The sequence below is a fragment of the Pristis pectinata genome, chromosome 6, assembly GCF_009764475.1.
Source record: "Pristis pectinata isolate sPriPec2 chromosome 6, sPriPec2.1.pri, whole genome shotgun sequence".
In the NCBI taxonomy this organism is placed as follows: domain Eukaryota; kingdom Metazoa; phylum Chordata; class Chondrichthyes; order Rhinopristiformes; family Pristidae; genus Pristis; species Pristis pectinata.
Window position 1 is genome coordinate 97,767,863 of NC_067410.1, and position 22,831 is coordinate 97,790,693.

The 22,831-nt window shown below is 39.6% G+C and overlaps 1 protein-coding gene across 1 annotated transcript in view; it reads left to right on the forward strand.

Annotated features, from left to right (window-relative positions):
• Positions 1-22,831, forward strand: part of LOC127571463 (arf-GAP domain and FG repeat-containing protein 1-like) — a 47,669-nt gene that overhangs the window by 21,428 nt on the left and 3,410 nt on the right. Inside the window, 5 exon segments of the mRNA XM_052017855.1 lie at positions 4,805-4,828; positions 4,831-4,998; positions 6,296-6,380; positions 10,938-11,014; positions 19,770-19,853. Coding sequence (XP_051873815.1) covers positions 4,805-4,828; positions 4,831-4,998; positions 6,296-6,380; positions 10,938-11,014; positions 19,770-19,853 — 438 coding nt within the window.

Below are 22,831 nucleotides of genomic sequence, written 5' to 3' on the forward strand. Positions count from 1 at the left end.
CTTGTAGTTGATAAAGAGAGCAGTGGAGCTCATGGCAGAGAAAAAAAAATTCTACTTGTAGCAAACTTAACATGATAATACATCCCATCACTTCACAGGAGCACAATAAAACAAAATTTGACAAGCTACCACAAGGATATAGTGGGGCGTGGGGCAGTAGAACATAGCTTTGATCTTCCCAATAAAGGCGGTCCCTGGGTTACATATGGGTTCCGTTCCTGAGAAATGTGGATTTCTCTGTACATGTTTGTTTTCCATGGCTATCCATATCACATCATTCTACATATACTTGTTATAATTCTTTAATTTCATTGAATAATCACCCCCAACACTACCTTTTAATTAAACTAATGGAACATATAATGTATCCAGTCATTAATGAATATAATGAAACATTTTATTATTATTACTAGCATGAAAAACGCTTTTAAAAATGTATAGGAGAATTTGTGTAAAGTCAGATTTCCATTAGTCAGGTCATTCATTACCCAGGGAGCCCCTGTAATTAGATAGTAGAAACTCCTCTTTCGGTACTGAATGTCAGGCGTAGTGTGATAAACTGGAAATGGTAATGGGATCAAGAGAGGAAGAGATGAGGTAAACCTGGGAAGTGATTAGTGCATCTGTGGAACCTGATGTGATCTTAGATAATGTTGGTAAGCAGCCACACAAATGAGAAGTGACAATGTGCCAAGAATAGATCCCTGAGGGACTCTGGAGAAAATGTAAGGTACCAAACTAAGGATCTTTGAATAGAAATGAAGGCATCGTGAAATTGGTTTTCAACTGACCTACAATTTGTTAGATGAAGGTTCACTTTTAACTGTAAGCACCTAACAAGTGAACAATGTTAGCCGGAGTTAAGAACTAGAATTGGAAACTGGTCTTGGAAGCCTTTTATTATGAGGTCAGGTTGCAAAAGCTGGAAATATTTATGCTTTGTCTAAGCAGATCAAATCACCTAATACTCCTTAACATTCTGCCTTGCCAATGTCGCTTTTTTTCCTCTCTGATTACCACAGAATTTTGTGTAGTGGGTCAGATTCTCTGTTGAAACTACCTAGGCTCGTATTGGACTTCCAGGACCAAACATATTTTTGTCATTCAGTTTGATCATGTTTAAAACCATGTGAAGGATGGTTCTGTTGCCCCCCCCCCCCCTTTTTTTCCTTGATGGTGTTTACTTAATAGGTTAAACCATCTTTACCTGCATGTATGCTACTGTGAGATTTCAAATGAGGATTTCTCACTAGTATTTTTATTTCATTAGTTTTCAATACAATTGAGGGTTATGGGGAACTGGCCCAGAAAAGGCAGGGCATATCAGCCATGGTCATATTGAACGGTGGGCCACGTTTGCCTGTTCCTGCTTCTATTTTCTTGTGTTCTTGTGAATACTCACCAAGGCTTAACTTTTCTGTTGTTTGAGTGCAATTTCCTCAGATTATGAGTTTCCCACTTGAATGTGCATCATGTTGGTACAATAAGGATCTAGATCTCTGCTATTCTGTTATGAATTGTTTTTGTAAATTTTAATGTGGAGGTGAGATGAGGTTTAAGGTGTTGGAATGTAGAACAGCAATGTTGTCTGTTCTATGGAATAATGTCTTACTTGAATGTATATAACCAGTAAAGGTTAAGGGCAGCTTCTTAACAGTGCATGTACTGCAGTCTAAAGGTACTGGGTCAACTTTGAATGCTCATTTCATGATAGTGAAATGTGCAATGATATCTAATATCTTTTGAGTGCACAATACCCTCACACAGCATGTGCAGTTGTAACTACTTACATGTCCTTTACACATTATCACTCAAATCTTCAATACAATTTGACTTCAATTTATAGTAAAATGTATTTTAATTATGAAATTAGCTAGTTGCTTGATCCTGAGGATGAATGATAGAAATACTTCTTGGGTAAGAATACTCTGACTTTCCACAGCAATTGTACGTGAAAATCAATTTTGTGTGCCTTGTCTCCCCATTCTCAGCAAAATACCTGGTGGAATAGAGCTGAGTTTTCATACAAGTTCTGAACAGTTTTCTGATGCTCATAAATGCAAAGGCTTTCCACTTGAGGCAAACAATAAGCAGAAGAACTATAGATTTTGTTGGTCAAGTTATTTATACATGATATTAAATCATGGCCTATGATTTGTGGGAGTGAGGACAGGAACTGTCAGTACTTGGCCTAATGGCACTGTTAAACTGACAGCAGCTTCTGCCAAGCGCATATGATTAAAGATTGAAATCCAAATATTGCTGTCAGTGCTTTCCTGCTGTGGCAGTGTTCTTAGATGTAATCAGAACAGAATTAGTAATTTGATATGAGCTTCACCAATTACGCACTATTCTTTCTAACAAAAAAATATTGTTGAATGAGATATAATTGAGTTTTTCTGCAGTGTATTATGGAATAATTACTTATCCATCTTTCTGGCAGTGACAAACTGGGCTTCTGTATGTAAAATTTCATTCCCTCAGAAGAACATTTGAAAATTCCATAATTTTTTTTTCCAAATAAAACTTATTTCAAAACATTCTTTAACATTTCAGCTTCTGCCTTGTTCCCAAGTGTATACCCCAGGCTTTGTCTTGCTTTCTTCAAAATGTTTTGAACAGTAATAAAAAAAAAAGTGATTATTTTGCTTCCTGGTTTGGATCAGCCAGCTTGATGTCATTATTATTGCTGGAGGCCACAGTTGCCCCTCGTTTCGTAGATGATTACAGTTCCTGTTGGTGAATCTGCTTAATGTCTATGGGTAGGTTTTTCATGAGCAGCATCTCTCCACTGCTGATAGGATGGCACAGACCCATACTTTGTCATCTCCACAGCACATTGATGCTTTTTCCCGATTATGCTAAGAAAAATGAGGATCACCTGTACTGTACTCTAGTGTATGTTAGGAGGGCGTTTGGCCTGGATAGTAAGCTTCAACTTTGAGTATGATTGTTTAAAAATAAAATAGTGCTCCATCATATGGAGGCAAATCATTCTTTAGTAATAGTGAACAAAGTTTTTGAGCTGATATAGACTAGACTAGTACCCACACAAACAAACAAAGCAGACTGATCCTTAATCACTTCATGTAACATCCCATTATGGAACTATATGGTTTACGATATATTTTGGGTGTAAGAGTAAAATATTCCACAGTTTGGCTTGTTGAGAGTGTTCCCTTTGAATTAAATTTGAGTTCAACTTGGCAACCATCAAGCAATTAGGATAATAAGCCAATGTTATTAACAATGAAGACACAATTTTCACAGTCGGGTCTTAAAAACTGATCACAACCTCAATTAAAAGATAATAGACAACTACAGGGCTACCTGTCCTTTAGCCACAGTAATTTGCATTTTATGGTGCTTTTAAAATAATAAAACAAACCGAGCTGCATCAGTGAGGTATTAGAACAAATGAGCAAAAGCCTGGACAAAAGGAGCCAAAGGAGATTGAGTAGAAGACACAGCTGCCAATGGTGATGCAATTAAATTCAGGAATGATCTAAAGGCTAGAACTAGAGAGCACAGCTGAGCTGGAGGGTTGTTGGGGTGAAGGAGAAGATGCAGCAAGGAAAGGCTGAGGCCACACGGGGATACAAAAGTGTAATTTTAATATCAAGGGATTGCTTAACTCAGACCCAGTGTAGAACAGCAAGCACAGGGGTAATGGCATGAGTTAGAACATAAGCAGCAGAATTTGTGATGAGCAAGTTTAAGAGGGGTAGAGCAAGGATGGCCAGTTAGAAACCTGTTGGAATAGACAAATATAGAACGAGGCATGAGTATAGGATTCAGCATTAAACGAGCTGGGCTGAGTTGGGCAAAGTACAGAGCTGCAAACAGTGTGTTCAGGTGCAGTTATCATGGAGGAGTGATGTATCATCAGCATAGATGTGAAACCTGATGTTATGTCTTTGGATTGTGTCAGTGATTGGTGTATGGATGGGAAATAGAGGGAGGCAAGGATAGCAACACCAGAGGTAACACAGGGAGAAGGGAGGAAAGCCATTGCAAGTGATTTTCTGGTTTTAACTGTATGGATAAGAATGGAGCTAGGCAAGCAGTCCTACCCTGCTGGATGGTAGCAGATTTGGATGATGTGGTCAACAAAGTTGAGGGCTGCAGGTGGGTTGAGAAGGATGAGGAGGGATAGTTTACCACTATCACAATTACATTTGGATGTAATTTGTGATTGTGATTTTAAAAAGTCTTTTCAGTAATCTGGCAAGAGTTGAAAACGGTTGAAGGGATTGAAGTGTGGAGTTTGAGCAAGATGGGTATGAAGTTCAAAGATTGCAGTTATGTTTGTAACTAAAGTTGCTAATAATACTAGTCAAGTTGCTTTTCTTTCTTTTTCAATCTTTTTTATTAGTTTTCAAATTAATACAGATTGATATATGGCATTAATAGTTATACATGTAATACAAAGAGATCAGGATAACAATCATGGCATAGATAGTCATAAAGAACAATAAAATATAAAAAATTCTGTAGATCTCTTAGTAAGTGAATATAGTATAAAAGAAAGGAAAGAAAAAAATTTATTATATAAATTAAAAAAAAGAAAGGAAAAAAAACCCAAATCAATAAGAAAAATTATAAACAATATAACCTAAACTAAACAGAAAAATTGCAAAAAAAAACAAACAATAAAAAAAAACTGGGCTAAAATTTCTCAGTAGAACAGAGCATATTATGTCATCATAAGTTGCTTTATGTAACTGCAGCATAATGGTGCTAAGGGTTCTGTAAAGCTAATGACGGCACTTTTTCCCAAATCCTCTTGTTCTTCTCTCATCAGGTGGATCCTCTGCATCAACAAATGCTAATTTGCAAATTTTGATAACTTCCCAAAATCTTCTAGTGTGACTTTGGAGCTTTCTGTTCCTCTGGAAGTGACACATCAGTAAATCAAGCGCAAGCTGTTAGTGAAGAATAAATATGCAGCCCTTGCTGACCTGGATAACGTTTTCAGCAGCAATACACAAACACAAGGTAAAATCACTTGGATGTTACTCAGCTGCAGCAAGGCATTGAATTACATGGGAGTGTCAGTAGTTGAGTGTTATCAGGCCTTTGTCACCTAGTCAAAGTCAAGTTTATTGTCATATGCACAAGTACATGTGTGCACAGATGCAATGAAAAACTTACTTGCAGCAGCATCACAGGCATATAGCATCATACAAACAACAATCACAAGAAAAACATCAATTACACATACATTATGCACAGTTTTTACAAGAAAGAACAAAATTAGAATTAAAAAACATACAAGCTTGGGGAATGATCATTATTTTGGGGAAGTGGGGGAAGCCTTGTAGGTGAATCTCAACATTTCATTGAAATCCACATTCCAGAAATAGGATTGGAAATACATATCTGGCTTGGTGTCTGTCATGTTCTCAATGTTATGTTCACATTCAATTCCAGGGGCCTGAATCAAGGTTAACATTTCAGTGTAATACTGAGGCAGCATTGAACTGTCAGGAATGGTTCATTGTGTGTGAGATACTAAACTAAGCATTTGTATGCTCTCATGGTTTGGTTTAAATGACTCTCTGGCTATTTTGAAAAGGAGTTTTGATGGAGTAATATTTCTACCTCCATCAGCATTGTTTAAATTGATTTTAAGTTAATTGTTTAAATGTTTATTTGGCCAGTATTTTTAGTACATGACAGCAGTGACTACACATCAAAGGTGCTTAATTGGGCTTAATGTGCTTTGGCAAGCCCTGATATCATGAAAGGAACTACATAAATGCATGTTTCTTTCCCATCCTGCGGCTCAGCTGAAATCAACAGATAGACTGCAAACTACTTGGATTGTGTTGGTAACACCTGTCCAGATGCCTGCTGAGTCTTATTGTTAAAACCATTCACTATTAATCAAACTATAACGTTTGTTGGGGGATATTTTGAAATCCTTAATTTTGAAAAGATTCAGCAATTGCTGCTGTTGAGATCATTTACCTCAAACAATTGTTTATGAAATTAGCGATTAATGAGTCATCTGTGATTAAACAAGAAATGTTTGATTTCACACTCCCTATCATGTGATGAATTACGTTGTATTGTGGGAAGCTCAGTAGAGTCTGACTTGCTCTTTTTTGCAATGTGCTACAAAGTACGACAGTTTCAGTAAATAAAAACATTTCAACTTCAGAAAAGAAATGCTATTTAATTTAATAATAATTTAACAGAAGGTAATATTTGATATGTTATTTTGAGCTTCTGAAGTTTTCCAGGCTCCATAATCATATTTTTGACTTATTTTCTTTTCTCCTACGTATAGGGGCAAGTAGTCAACTGACTAATTTCGGCTCAACGTCTATTGGACCTTCTGTGATGACTGCCAATCAGTCAAGCTCGGCAAACAAGTATGCAGCACTAGCAGAATTAGATAATGTGTTTAGCCATCCGGCACCCTCTAGTAATGTATTTAGTACAAGCAGGTAAAGTGCATTGTCTCCCTGGCACTTCAGAATGTAGACTTTCTAAACTCAAATCAGAAACACCACATGCAGCAAAATTATGATCTTGGGCGATAAGGCCAAAAGCCAGTTAGACCACACAATGAAAACCTTACCTAGTGAATCAGCCTCCAGATATGGTTTTAAGTGAAGATTCACTATTGATTTGTTAGATGTGATTTTACTTTATCACACTCCAGTTGTTACTGTCCTGATTTTGATATTCGAGGGATACTTCACAACAATATTCGATTACTACTAAATTTATGGATTACCCTAATTAGAAAAGCTTAAGCTATTAAATTGTAACTTTCCTTATAACGTATTTGCAAACAAATGTCTTTTCTTACAAACCTAGATTGTGAGTGGAGTTTTCATTCTTTGAAAGAAGTTCTGCTTTTGTAGAAAAATAGGCTGTTACTACCATCTGATTATAAGAGGGAGCAAAAGTAGGTCAAATTGCCATGCTCTGTCACTTTACAGGACTTAATGCCCGATGCATTTATCTTGATCAGAAGCTCCTCCTCCTATTCTGATGTAATGTTTTATTTTAAGCATGACCTTGGTTCTTTGGCCATTTGAGACAGCATTGTTCTTGATGTTGGAGGATAAATCTTATACAGTAATAAATACTAAGTGGTGAGGCCTTCCATTATATAAGGGGCCCTGGCACAGCTTACCACTGGTAACTGTGGTTTATCTCCCAACTCCCACCCCACACCCTCTTCCAGAGGTATGCACTTAGCAGGAATCTTTACCAGTTCTACTATTCCTTGTCCCTCAATTGAGACTGTAAGTCTTGTATGTCTGGAAACCTGAGGTTGACGTTGCCAAGAAACAGTGAGTCCAAATGTTAGATATTATGCTGTTTGGAATTAAGAGTTTTTTTTAAAGCAGAACTTGGAGGTTGCAGAAAACACTGCTTCTAGACACTGTGCAGCTTCACAAGTATAGGTATCGTTAACTGGGAAGAATCTATGATGTTCAATAAATTTAGAACCAGGCACCAGTATAACCAGAGGCAGAAGATGAGATGAGCAGAATTTGGTCAACTTTGATAGTCCTGAGTGGGCGGATACTGAAGGTCAAGGTGTCCACTAGAGGTGAACAATACTTGTGAAATAAGGAAACTCCTCACATCATGAAACCTCAAAGTTTAAAAAAAAATCTTTCAAATAATTTGTTCTGGAAGAATACTGCAAACTAAAATATTTAATAAGACAGTGGGAACATTAAACAAGGTTGTGGCTGGGTGATTTCTTTTTGTTTCCTCCCCATTTGCAACTTATTTCAATAGAGATGGAACAATGGAGGAAAGAATGAAATTGCTCCACATTTCACCCTTGCATGTTTTGCCCTCGTGCCACATAAAATTACTTAGCTGAAAAACTGATAGGGCAGCATACTGGAACAGCTGTAAGATGCAAAGACAGTAACATAATGTTCTTATTTTGCAAGCTCATGGCCCATCTTGATGCTGTTTTCCTTGGCCTCTAATCCATTACGACTTCTTAAAATGCATCACAGTTTGGATTTCTGCCCACAACCTGTTCTTTGTCCCTTTTTACCCCCACATAACATGAGTTATCTGTGAGGCTCCAGCTGGATATAAAGATGTAAACAGTTTTTTTTCATTTCAATAAATGGAAAATGGCTTAAAATTCATGCAAGTATCATATGAGAGTCTAATAAATGAAGCAAATTAGGCTTCAACAGCCCTTCTCTCTGATCAGAGAAAATCTGTCTTTGGAATAGCCTCATAGCTCGCAGGTTTTCATTATATTCATGATAATGATCAAAATCTTGCTGTGAATCATTTCCATCATTTGGTGATTCATAGTCATGTGTATTTGGAAACCATTATAGTAACAACTATAAGTTTAAAAAAAAACTGGGTCAGTGCAGTTTGTTTCTTAGTAATTTTCTATATCAGAAACAGAACTCTGTTCAGTGTTCTCACAGACTTAAGAGTGTGTGTGAAATTTCAGTGCATTTGGTTTAATACTTGCAAAGCACGAAACCCCATAACTTCTTTTCCCCACGGATTGCATAGAATGTTGTGGTGTTGCATGCAATGAAAGATTTAAGTTGAAATGAAAATTTGTTTGCATTTGGTAAGACTCCACACATCATTTGGGCAAGGAGAGAAATACTGCCAGTAAAATCAGATGGTTGCCTGACCCTTTCAGAGATTTCAGTCCAGAACTACGTGATCTTCACTTACTGTTCCACTAAAACCTCCAACCTCTCTGCCCTCTGCTGCATTGTCTCCCTCCTTCACTATAAGTAGTGTCACAGGTTGGTCTACTTTGTGGGCAAGATAAACAGCACACACAGATTGTCCAATGCATTCTTGTGACATAAAAAGCCTATTCATTAGTTTGACAGCATGACTTTGCATGTCTTCCCATGGTTCTTTGTTATTAACTGTTTAAATATGCTGCAATGTGTTCAGGATATTATTGTAACACAGTTGCAGGCTCCAAAAGAATGGACATAATTCATTCAAAATAACAGGCCCTTTAAACCACAAGTAAAGGACAAGCAACTAAATGCTTTCATTCCTGTTAGTTGCATTAAAGAACAAACCTTTTTAAGGAAAGGAGTTGTTGGTTCCCACTCCTAAAGGAACTATCTATTAATTAAAAGAACTGCTTTGTTAATTGTAATTCTAAACTTTATCAATCTAAATATGTTGTTTTTAAGATTGAACTGGGATTAGCCAGGAGGGTGCCCGCTTCTGATGCTTTGCTTGGAAGCTGCAGCCACATTGGGACTGAACTCGCAGCATAAATGCTGGGACAAAACCTTTTTGAGTCCTGGCCGTGTGCATGTATGTTTTGAGTCCAGCCTGCAGGGGGTGTAATTATCCAATCAAGTCAGTGATTTGATCAAAATTCACCCTTAAGCAGTGATCTGTCAAACACTCTGAATCAAGGAATCAAACTCTTTCCTAAATAGGGAATGTGTTGCTGGATTAATAAAAAAAATAATAGTGAAAGTCCCTTGAATTGGAGAGCAGCAATAAAGGTAAAAAAGTTAAATGTAATGTGACCAAGAAATTAGCGACATTCATTCTGACATTTTGTGTCCTTGAGTTCTGCCCCAATGTGGCATTAAAGAAATCCTTAAAATCGGCAAAGTTTCTGTTGATAGCTCTGCCAAATATCAATGGTGTCCTGGCCTGGATACTGGCATATCAATATGTTTAGATTGACTTTAAGATAGATAGAAAAAATGTATCTGTTTTCACATCACCAAAAAGAACAGAATCCTAATTGTGTGGTGTTCCCCACTTAGTATACATTAAAACCACATGTTATTTCATCACCAAGAAACACCATTCTCTAGATGTGAGCTTATTGTAGTTTATTGCCTGGTATGTTTGTTCAGCATCTCATTAATCCAACATACCTTCTCCCAATTGCTGGGAGACTCATGCTGTCTGGTAGATCTGGGCTTAACTTGCCCCTATAGTCTTAAGCAGATGGTTCTTATGAGATGCTACAGTGGCAGACAGAAATAGGCCATTTGACCAAACTGGTCTATGCTGCATTTGTGCTTCCCATGAGCCTTCTCCCACCCTGCCTCATCTGTCCTTGTTTGAATGTATCAGTGCTTTCCAAATGACACAGAACACCTGCTTGCCCCCAAATATTTGAGTTCAGATTAGGATTTGTCCTCTACTTTGGATGAATCTTGGGATTTTCTTGGTGGCTTATAATTCTAATATGCATTTTTTTAAAACTTGTCCCTAGTTTAAGGATTCCATTCATACCAACAGAGCTTGTTAATGCTCTGATATGTTCATATTTTCAGTTACTTAAATCATTTACTGTCTAAGAAGCACCCTAAAATTATTACATGTTTAATAGTTCTATCTATTCTAGTGTTACAGGCAAGGGTTTTCTCTCCTTCCTAAAGATCATAAGAGAGTGAATCTACGCATCTCTTCACAAACCTGAATATACCGCCTCTGGTTGAAAAGAACTGGAGATGACACAGCAATGGGGCAATCTTTATAGACACAGTAAGTGAAGATCACACAGATCTGACCTGAAACCTCTTAAAGGAACAGGTATATCTGATTTTTCCCAGTTACATATCTCACTTCACCTGTGGTATATGGAGTCTAAACTTCTTTTAGAGAATGGTTATTGCACCGAAAGGTGAGTAATCCACCTTCAAAAATGGAAGTTGATTACAACCTTGTTTGGTGAAGTGCTGAAAATGTCCAGCCGAGGCATTACATTTTAAATAGTTTGTGTTCTCCTGCCTCCCCAAATGCCCAATCAAGTGATTTTAGCTCTAGGTGCTGTTAATTCTGGTCATTTATTAATGAAGAAGTTAACAGAGTTCTATGGAAAGTGGCAGTCTTGATGGAATTTAAGAGTTATTGATTCTAATGCCTTGCTCTCCTATATTATGTTTGGAGACTGTTGTAAAGATCGTTCTCTCCTGCAGTGTGTTTGGGACAGTTCAAAGTGCTACAACAGCACAGGCTCACCCTGGAGTCAGCACTACACCGGCAACATTTGGAGGTAAATGATTTCTTTTACTTAGACAATCTTTTCATTTGTTAAACATTAGAATAAGGGTGGCATGGTATCGCAGCTAGTAGAGCTGCTATCTCATGGCTTCAGTGACCAGGGTTCAGTCCCAATTTCCAGTGCTATCAGTGGGGAGTTTGCATGTTCTTCCTGTGACCACATGCGTTTCCTCCAGATCTAGCATCCCAAAAACGTGGGTTGGTTGGTTAATTGGCTATTTTAATTTGCTCCTACTGTATGTGGGTAAAGTTGATGTGATTGTGGGGAAAAATGGTTGCAAGAAAAAATAGTGGGGAACGGGATTGTTCTGTGAGCTGGCATAGACTCAATGGGCTGAACAGCCTCCTGGGGGGGGCGGGGGGGGAATGGAAATATTACGTATTTTGCTGATCTACTTTAAACGAGAGAAATGAGAGAAAAAGCCATTGAGTGTTTTGCTGCTTGTTCTTCCACCCGTTTTGGTATATTCTTACCGCAACTTTTACTGATCAGCAAGTGGTTTTATACCAAATGATTATACCAAATATTAAAAAAAAACCTCACAGGAAACCAAATGTTACAGTGCTTTCTCCATTATAATCTTTACTTTCTATAATACAACCTAAACTGGGGCCAATGAAGTCAAAGATTTGTCAATTTCAGGTAACCTGCATCCCCTCTGTTCCTTTCTCTCTCCTTTTAATCCACCCAGGTCCTCCCACACACCCCTTTCCTTCCAACAAATTTGTTTTCCCCTCCCCCAACCTGGTTTCATCTGCCTATCACACAGAGTCTTGACCCGAGATGTTGACAATCTCTTTGCCTCCACAGATGCTGCCTGTGCCGCTGAGTTCCTCAGGCAGCTTGTTTTTTGCTCCAGATCTCAGCATCTGCAGCCTCTTGTGTCGCAATGATTGCCTCGGCACATTTGACTTTCCTCTTGTGACAGTAACAGATTTCTCAGTTCTTCGTGTTTGCAGTCACATGAATTAGGGGCAGGAGTAGGCTACTTGGCATCTTGAACCTGCTTCCCCATTCATTAAGTTCGTGATTGAAATTATTACAGCAATAATCCTCATTCCTACCAACTCCCAGAACTTCTCCCACCCTGTTTATTAAGAATCTATCCACCTCTGCCTTAAAATATTCAGACTCTGCTTCCTACTGCCCTCTGAGGAAGAGATTTCCACAGATTCACAACCCTCAGAGGAAAAAAAAAAGCTCATCTCTTTTTCATCTTAAATGGGTGATCCCTTTATTTTCAAACTGTGGCCCCTTGCTCCAGAATCTCCCAAGTGGTTTTATACCAACTGAACATTCTCTCCACATCCACCCTGTTAAAACCCTTCACAACCTTGTATGTTTTAATTAAGTTGTCTCTCACCCTTCTAAACTCCAGCTAATTCAAGACTAGCTTGTCTAACCTTTCCTCATATCCAAGTGTCAATCAAGTAAATCTCTGAACTGTACCATACTAGTACTCCAAATATGGTCACACAGTCCTATCTAACTATAATATCGTGAAGTCCTATATACTGTAATTGAACCACCAGCCTCCCTACAGTTTTGTATTCCATTGTCCTTGTAATAAGTAACTTTCTATTAGCTTTTGTAACTACTTGTACTTGCATCATAGTTTTATGTGAATCGTGCAACAGGACACCCAGAGCCCTTTGCACCTTAAAGCTCTGCAATCTCTTACCAATTAGATATTCCATGGTTTTATTTTTTTCTGCAAAATGGACAGTTATATTTTTCCCCATGTTACATTTCATTTGCTGGACCATTGCCTGACTTGCTTAACCTTTCCACAGTACCTGTTGCCTCCTTGCATCCTCTTTGTAACTTGCTTTCCAGACTAACTTTGTCTCCTTAAGAAATTGCTCTCTTTGCTGTTAGTGAGCTTCCACAACACTTTGGAAGGACAAACTCCAAGGTGGAGTACAAGGTAAATGGCAGGATTTTGGGCAGTGTAGAGGAGCAGAGAGATCTGGGGGTTCATATCCACAGATCACTGAAAGTTGCCTCGCAGGTGGATATGGTAGTTAAGAAAGCTTATGGGATGTTAGCTTTCATAAGTCGGGGGATCGAGTTTAAGAGCCGCAAATTGATGATGCAGCTTTACAAAACTTTGGTTAGGCCACCCTTAGAGTACTGTGTCCAATTCTGGTCGCCTCATTATAGGAAGGATGTGGAGGCATTGGAAAGGGTGTAGACGACATTTATCAGGATGCTGCCTGGTTTAGAGAGTATGGATTATGAGGAGAGACTAAAGGAGCTAGGGCTTTACTCATTGGAGAGAAGGAGGATGAGGGGAGACATGATAGAGGTATACAAGATATTAAGAGGAATAGATAGAGTGGACAGCCAGCACTTCTTTCCCAGGGCACCAATGTTCAAAACAAGAGGACGTGGCTTTAAAGTAATGGGTGGGAAGTTCAAGGGAGATATCAGAGGGAGGTTTTTCACCCAGAGAGTGGTTGGTGCATGGAATGCGCTGCCTGGGCTGGTGGTGGAGGCTGATACGTTGGTCAAGTTCAAGAGATTGTTAGATAAGCATATGGAGGAATTTAAGATAGAGGGATATATGGGAGGAAGGGGTTAGATAGTCTTAGGTGTGGTTTGAAGGGCGACACAACATGGTGGGCTGAAGGGCTTGTATTGTGCTGTATTGTTCTATGGTTCTAATCCTCTGTCTATGCCAGTAAGCTATCTCCTACACTGAGTTGTTTTTTGCAATAGCTTTTGATGTCTTACCTTATCAAGTACCTTATGCAAATACTCTGGTGTATCCATCGGTTCCCTTTTATCCACAGCATTCTCAAAGAACTCTAGTAAATTGGTCAAATGTGATTTTCCTTTCAGTAAACCATGTTGGCTTTCCACTAATGTCTTACATTTTTCAAAGTGCCCTGCAATAATGTCTTCAATAGCTTCTAACATTTTTCCTACTCCTGGCCTGTAGTTTCCTGCTTTCTTTCTCCCTTCTCGACTAAAGGAGTTACATTTGATATTTTCCAATCTAATAGAACCTTCCCTGAATTTAGGGAATTCTTGTAAATGAAAACCAACACATCAACTATCTCACTAACGCCTTTCATCTGAAGCCAGAAACGTTGGCTCACAGTTCCAACAATTTTGTCATTGCTGTTTCTGTGGAGTCAAAGAGCCATAAAGTCATAGAGCATTACAGCACAGAAACAGGCCCTTTGGCCCATCTAGTCCATGCTGGCCTGGTTTTCTGCCTAGTCCCATCCACCTGCACCTGGCCCATAGCCCTCCATACCTCTCTCATCCATGCACCTATCCAAACTTCTCTTAAGTATTACAATTGAACCCACATCCACTACTTCCACTGGCAGCTTGTTCTACACTCGCACCAGCCTCTGAGTGAAGTAGTTCCCCCTCAGATTCCCCTTAAATATTTCACCCTTCGCCCTAAACCTATGACCTAGTTCTAGCCTTACCCAGCCTGAGGAGGAAAAGCCTGCATACATTCACCCTATCTGTACCCTTCATAATTTTGTATACTTCTATAAGATCTTCCCTCATTCTCCTGTGCTCCAGGGAATAAAGTCCTAACCCATTCAACCTATCCCTGTAACTCAGGTCCTCAAGCCCCGGCAACATCCGTGTAAATTTTTTCTGCACTTCCAAGCTTATTGATATCTTTCCTGTAGGTTGGTGACCAGAACTGCACACAGTACTCTAAATTTGGCCTCACCAACGTCTTATACAACTTCATCATAACATCCCAACTCCTGTATTCAATGCCCTGATTTATGAAGGACAATGTGCCAAAAGCTCTCTTTACGACCCTATCTACCTGTGATGCCACTTTCAAGGACTTATGAATCTACATTCCCAGGTCCTTTTGTTCTACCGTAGCCTACCATTCACTGTGCAAGTCTTACCTGGCTTGTCCTCCCAAAGTGCATCACCTCACACTTATCTGCATTAAATTCCATCTGCCATTTTTCAGCCCATTCTCCCAGCTGGTCCAGATCACTTTGCAAGCTTTGATAGCCTTCCTCGCTGGCAACTACGCTCCCAATCTGGTGTCATCCACAAATTTGCTGATCCAGTTTACCACATTATCATCTAAATTATTAATATAGATGATAAACAACAATGGACCCAATTCCAATCCCTGCAGCACACCACAAGTCACAGACCTCCAAGAGACAACCACCGACTACCACTCTTTGGCTTCTCCCGCTAAGCCAACACTGAATCCAGTTGACTACTTCATCCTGAATGCCAAGCGACTTAACCTTATTGACCAGCCTCCCATGCGGGACTTTGCAAAAGGCCTTCCTAAAGTCTACGTAGACAAGTCCACCGCCTTCCCTTGATCAACTTTCCAGGTAACCTCCTCGAAAAACTCTATAAGATTGTATAGACATGACCTGCCATGCACAAAGCCATATTGACTATCCCTAATCAGGCTCTGTCTGTCCAAATACTTGTATATCCTGTCCCTCAGAATACCTTCCAATGATTTACCCACGACTGACATCAGGCTCACCAGCCTATAATTTCCCAGTTTATTCTTCAAGCCCTTCTTAAACAACGGAACAACATTACCTATCCTCCAGTCCTCCGGCACCTCACCCGTGGCTAAGGACGTTCTAAGTAGCTCTGCCAGGGCCCCTGCAATATCCCTCCCACAAGGTCCAAGGGGACACTTCATCGGGCCCTGGGGATTTATCCACCCTAATTTGCCTCAAGACAGTAAGCACCTCCTCTTCCATAATCTGGATACAGTCCATGACCTCACTACTATTTTTCCTCAGTTCTATAAATTCTGTATCAGTCTCTTGAGTAAATACAGATGCAAAAAATTCATTTAAGATCTCTCCCATTTCTTTCGGTTCCACGTATAGATGACCGCGCTGATCTTCAAGAGGACCAATTTTATCCCTTGCTATCCTTTTGCTCTTAATATAGCTATAGAAACCCTTGGGATTCTCTTTCACCTTGTCTGCCAGAGCAATCTCATGTCCTCTTTTAGCCCTCCTGATTTCTCTCAAGTGTTTTCTTGCATTTCTTTTTCTCAAGCGCCTCATTTGATCCTAACTGCCTATGCCTCATATGTGACTCCTTTTCCTTTACCAGGGCCTCAATATCCCTCGATAACCAAGGTTCCCTAAACCTGTTAGCCTTGCCTTTTATTCGAACAGATTCTGTACTCTCAATCTTTCACTTTTGAAGGTCTCCCACTTACCAAGCATCTCCTTGCCAGAAAACAACCTATCCCAATCCATGCCTGCCAGGTCCCTTCTGATGCCATCAAAATTGGCCTTCCTCCAGTTTGGAATCTTAACGCTAAGGACCATTGCTATCCTTCTCCATAAGAATCTTGAAACTAATAGAATTATGATCACTAGATCCAAGGTGTTCCCCTACACTCACTTCCATCACCTGCCCTGTTTCATTCCCTAAGAGGAGATTCAGTACTGTGCTAACCCTAATTGGGACTTCTACATACTGATTAAGGAAACTTTCCTGAACACATTTGACAAGCTCTATCCCATCCAGTCCTTTTATAGTATGGGCGTCCCAGTCAATGTAGAAAGTTAAAATCATCTACTATCACAACTTTATATTTCTGTCTACAAATTTGCACCTCTAAATCCTGCTGGCTATGGGGAGGTCTATAATATAGTCCCATTAACGTGGTCATCTCTTTTTTTATTTCTCAGTTCCACCCAAATTGTCTCAGTAGTCAAGCCCTCCAGTATGTCCTCTCTGAGCACTGCTGTAACATTCTTCCTGATGAGTAATACCTCCCCTCCCCCTCTAATACCTCCCCCTCTATCATGTCTAAAACAACAGAACTCCGAAACATTGAGCTGCCAGTCCTGCCCCTCCTGCAACCAAGTCTCACTGATGGCTACAACATCATAATTCCACATACAGATCCACGCTCGAAGTTCATCTGCCTTACCTACAATACTCCTTGCATTGAAATAGACGTGACTCAAAACATTAGTTCCACCACTCTCAACCTTTCAGTTTCGATTTTTGCTTGTAGTCTTAACATCTACTTTCCGCGCAGCCTCTCCACTTGCTGCCCTGCCACTCTGGTTTAAACCCCCCCTGAGCAGCACCAGCAAACCTTCCCGCAAGGATATTGGTCCCCCTCCAGTTCAGGTGCAAACTGTCCCTTTTGTACAGATCCCACCTGACCTGGAAGAGAGCCCAATGATCTAAAAATCTGAAGCCCTCCCTCCTGCACCATCTGCTTAGAAACACACCTTACTAGCACGAGGCATAGGTTGTAATCCTGAGATCACTACCCTGGAGGTCCTGTCTTAACTTGGCACCAAACTCCCTGAACTCACTTTGCAGGACCTTGTCACTTTTCCTGCCTATGTCATTGGTACCAATGTGTACCACTACCTCTGCTGCTCACCCTCTCCCTTACTGCTATGGACTCTATCTGAGACATCTCTGACCCTGACACCTGGGAGACAACATACCATCCAAGAGTCGTCTCCTTGTCCACAGAACCTCCTGCCTGCTCCTCTAACCAATGAATCACTGATCACTACTGCTTGCCTCTTCTCACCCCTTCCCTTATGAGCCAAAGAGCCAGACTTAGTGCCCGAGACCTGACTGCTGTGGCTTTCCCCTGGTAGGTCGTCCCGCCAACACTAAAATGTTATTGAGGGGAATGGCCACGGGTACCCTGCAATGACTGCCTATCCCCTTTTCCACTCCTGACTGTCACCTAGCTACCTGCCTCCTGCAACTTGGGTGTGACTACTTCCCTGTGACTCCTGCCTATCAACCCCTCAGTCTCCTGAATGATCTGAATGTCATTCAACTCGAGCTCCAGTTCCCTAACACAGTCTGTAAGGAGCTATAGCTGGATGCACTTCTCGCAGGTGTAGTCATCAGGGACACCGGAGGTCTCCCTGAATTCCCACATCGTGCAAGAGGAGTGCACCGCTGCGCTGGGTGTCATTCCCACTGCTCAATAATTTAAAAAAAAGAAAGAGAACGTAACAAAATCTCACCTTAGCCTCTTGAGCCAAAGCCTCAACTCCCCACTCTTAACACTGGCTACTCCCACAATGGCTGCTCTGCTTGACCCTAACTTTAGCTAATTTCCCAATCAATTATCACCTAACAAATCACAGATGTGCCTCTTTTATTGTCCCGATTACCTAGAAAAGAATAGGGTCCTGACATTCACCTCTTTATGGCTCCCACTTCTCACACAGAGATTCCCACTTCTCGTTCTAAGTCTAGGCTCCTGCTGCCTGGAAAAGTGTAGTAATTATACTTTTCCTGAATTCTTTCCTCCCTTCCAGTGGCATCCTTTATAGTGAAGACAAGTGTTTGCCATCTGTACATTTTCCATTATTGATTCCTTCGACTCTTTCTTTAACTCTTTTCTGGTTAAAATATCTATAGGAGCTCTTACTTTGTTTTTACATTTCTAGTTAGCTTTGTGTACTCTTAATTTTTCTTTTCTAATTAATTATTCATTCATTGGTATTTTTCATATTCTGTCAAGCCCTCTGATGTGCCACCTGTCTGTGCAGTTGTATGCTCTTCCTTTAATTTATAATCTTGTCTTTAACTTCTGTGATTAACTAAAATATTAGGCCATCTCAGAATTTTTCTTTCTCTTTGGAATGTATTTTGTGTATCTGAAAGATTCACTTAAATGGCTGTCACTGGTTCAATCCTCAACCTCATTTGCCGGCTCACTTTAACTAGCTCTGTTTCAATGTCCTCATGATTACCTTTATTTAAGCTTAAAATACAAGTCTTCTCACCCTTAAACTGAATATAAAATTCAATCATATCATACCCACTGCTACCTTTACGAGATTAATTAAGTCTATCTTATTGTACAATACCTGGTCTATTATAGCTTGGTCTGTAATTGGCTTCAGGGTGTACCACTGTGTTTTAAAGAAAATCCTGAAAATACTCCATGAATTCCTCAACTAACATTGTCTGAATAACAAAGATGATAACATTCATTGAAGTATTTAGAAAAATTGGATTACTGATAATAAGTTACAGCATATTAATCTGAGTTGAGAGATTGGGACTCCAAGCATCGCTCCAGGATTCTATCACACAATCTAAGATGATATTGAAGTACTGACTGATGGAGAGCTATTAAAGTAGAGTCATTCCACGTTGCAAACCTCTTCACTACCCTTGAGTGGAGACGCAAGAGACCGCAGATGCCAGAATCTGGAGAAAAACATGAGCTGCAGGAGAAACTCAGCAGATCAGGCAACATCTGTGGAGGGAAATTGGACAATCGACTGATCCAGATGAAAGGTCTCGACCCAAAACGTTGACTGTCCGCTACCCTTAAATGCTTGATATGCTTTTTTTATGCAAATAGAAATGGTACACGTAAAATTTGGTGGCAAGTTTATCCATTCAAAATGATTGTGTTTGAGAAAATTGTAGAGCTGTTTTAGATTTTTACAGATCACGGGTAAGCAAGTTTTACTCTGCCCACTTTTTAAAAAAAAAATCCACCTAATTAGCTTTCATCACTTAGTTTCCAGGGTTTTTAAGGTGAGATTTGAAGTGCCCAGAGCCCTGTGTCATAATACAACAGCACAATTGCATGTCAGGTGCATGATGTCCCTGGCTTAATGGAAGGTGCTCTTGACAATTGCTTAATGGCAAAATGAGTAATTATCCTTTTCGTTATTTGAGATCTGACATTTCGAATAATTTACTTTATTGAGTTATTGAGCCTTTCCTTGTTGTGCTTTTTCAGCAGCAACCAATCCATTTGTAACTGCTCCTGTTCTGCCACCAACTGCTGCCACAAACCCATTCCAGACTAATGGGAGAACTGCAGGTATGGATAATGAACCTCGGTGAAGACTTGACTGAAACCATTAGTAGTCGTCGTGTGATGTGAATGTATGTGTATCTGTTGAAGACTTTGCTTGTCGGGGTTCAGTGCAGTGCAAAGGAAGCAGATTTTCAGCCATTTAAATTGTAAATCAGAAATTCTTGATGCAAAGCCATTCATGCTGACAGCCAGTGGTAGCACAGTTCTTACTCAAAGTTTAGACACAGAATTCAAATACGGTTACGTGAACTAAAGGTCTCACTGTTTAATCACTTCATAAGTGGACGCAATGGCCATGAAATCTTTCGATTTAGATCGGACATCAGCAGCAGTGATGATTCTACCTATCACTTGGGCTGCAACTCTCTACCTAGACAGCAGCTTTTCTTTCAGAGAACCACCAGCCTGTACTATAACTGGATCTTTACAGAGGGTTATGAGGGTCCAGAGACTGCAGATTAATCTTGTTTTTATCATATTTCATGTGTGGCCTTGACCTAATTTTTGAAAGTTGCAGTGTATATTCGACTGAAATGACTAAAAATGGCATGCAAGCTCTGAACTAAAAAATGGTTTCCTTTGAACATCAGTAACTTGTTTGAAGCTATCCCAAGTTATAGAACCTGGAGCCCAAACTTAGAAAGAAAGTTGCAGTGATGTTTAGATTAACTAACTGTAGGGTAATGTATGAAGTGAAATACCCAGAATGAGAATGAAGGCTGATACTTTAAAGGGGAAAGAAAGAGAATTGAATTTGAGGAGTGATTGAAAACTGGTATCCTCAAACATACCTGGTAGACTGCAGTGAAATTTGTTTCTTTGATTTTTTTTTGTTTTCCAAGTTCCATGCTTTGAGCAAAATATGGGCATGAGATAAAGCTGAGGGTGTAACTATATTACTGCCTAACCTTATTGAGCTGCTGCATTGTTCTGGTAAAGATGTTCCTGCAGCTGTTGGGTACTGTTGTTATGAAAGAATGGTGATTTATTTCCAAGTCAGGATGGGATGATGTGTGGTGATGGTGTTTGGAGAGGAACCTACAGGGGGTGATGTTCCCAAGTGCCTGCATTTTTCAAAGATTGTGAAGCTTCTGGTGGCAATATTGGTAGGAGAAGATGTAAATTGCCAATTGTTGACAAGATAGAGAGATTCAAAGCTGCATAGGCAAGAAATACATTGTAGAGATTTGCAATATGCTAAACATTGTCATGGTTAAGAATTGAATAAAGATTTGAGGGAGTGGGCATTAGCTTATTGAGATGGCCAGATGGAATGCATATTTTTCAATAATACTGTATTTCATTAGCCCTTAGGCTCGAAGTAGTTAAAGAGTAAAAGTATACAGAATAGTGACAGAAAATGGTTAAAAAGAACCAAAGAGATGATCAATTACTAATTCTAAAGTTGTTGAAACATGCTGCACACGTCAAGATTGATGCTGTTTTGTATTTAGTGCTTGGCTGTCCACTTGGATTTATTCACATGGATGGAGCTGAATGTTTGGCTGTTAATTATTGTTTTGTTAGATTTTCTATTGTATAAAAGTTAAAGCAATGTCTAACAACTTTAGAAGATTAAACATTGAACCTACATGAAGAGCTCGAGTGGAAGTTATATGAGAAGGATACAAAAGATTTTCTTTTCTTTTAACTGGACTTTGTAAATAACTTTGAAACCAATATCCCCCTCCCAGAAAAAAGCTGCTCATTTCCTGTGGCATCTTTGCCCCTGCCTCAGCTACTTTGCTCAAAAATTCATCTTTTCGTTGTTTGCCCATTATGACCCAACTATTCCAGTACACTGGTTCCCTGAGATATTAGGAATTGGATAAGCATATCCAATACTTGAAAGGTGTCGAAAATAAACCTTTGACATGAAGTTAGAGACCAGTTATCAGCCTGCATCTAGAGCCTAAATGAAGGACAGTGCCAAATTTTGCAATTGTGTTTGCACTTATTTGAGATCGATTGCTGAGAGAATACTAATAACACACAATTTATTGATGCCAAATAATGCAACTAGAAGGCTAAAATAAGGAAAGTAGGCAGTTTGCTGTAAAATAAAGTTCCTCTGCTATCCTGAAAATACTGAATCAGCGGCCATCAGATCTCTGGTGTGTCATTCGTATTAAATGTTGAATGTGATTGCTTGTTGACTGCTAAAACGAAACCTGATCCTCACCATTTGTACACCTTTCCAGTATAACCATTGGGCGATGATGAGTAATGGGAACTTTGGCTGGATTTTCACTTCCTTAGTCCAGACCAGGTCAAGCAGCCATTGTAGAGGGTATAGCCAGGGTCAGATTTTGGTTGTAGACAGTTAATCAAGGCAGAAAACTTGAGTGGCTGTAATAAGTTAACATTGCCACCTTCTCTGTCACTGAGCATTTTAGTTAAGGGCTTATAGTAACATCTGGTTCAAGGTCACTTTCCTAGCACGATAACTAAATGTGTAATTATCATGCACTGCCATAGAATTATCACTTGCGATTATGCTATATCCCTTCACAACACCGTGTATTGCCAAACCCCAATCCTGCACCTGACCACTACTTTTTAATAACCTTAAATCTTTTGTACATGAAGAACATCTGTGATATCAAAAAAAATTATTTAAACTGTCTTTTTAAATCTGGGATAGCTCCAGTGCCGCTGACAACATTTAGGAAACTTAGTTAAGATGCCATTGCCAGTCCTATCTCTTGATTATTGCAATTTGTTATGAATCAAAAGAAAGTCTGTGTCCCATGTTGCATCTGCTTGATTGGGAAGCGTGAACCTTCTAGTACCTGAAACAGAACAGTTGTTTAATTCGCTTCTTATTAACTAGTCTCTGAACTTCCTGCTTTGAGCATTTCCACTGGCTCATCTTGTTTAGAACCACAAGTTTGTTTCATATTCGACTAAGTTAACACTGGTTTGCCATGGTGATGTAGTGGCACAGCTAGTAGAGCTGCTGCCTCAGTGCCAGAGACTTG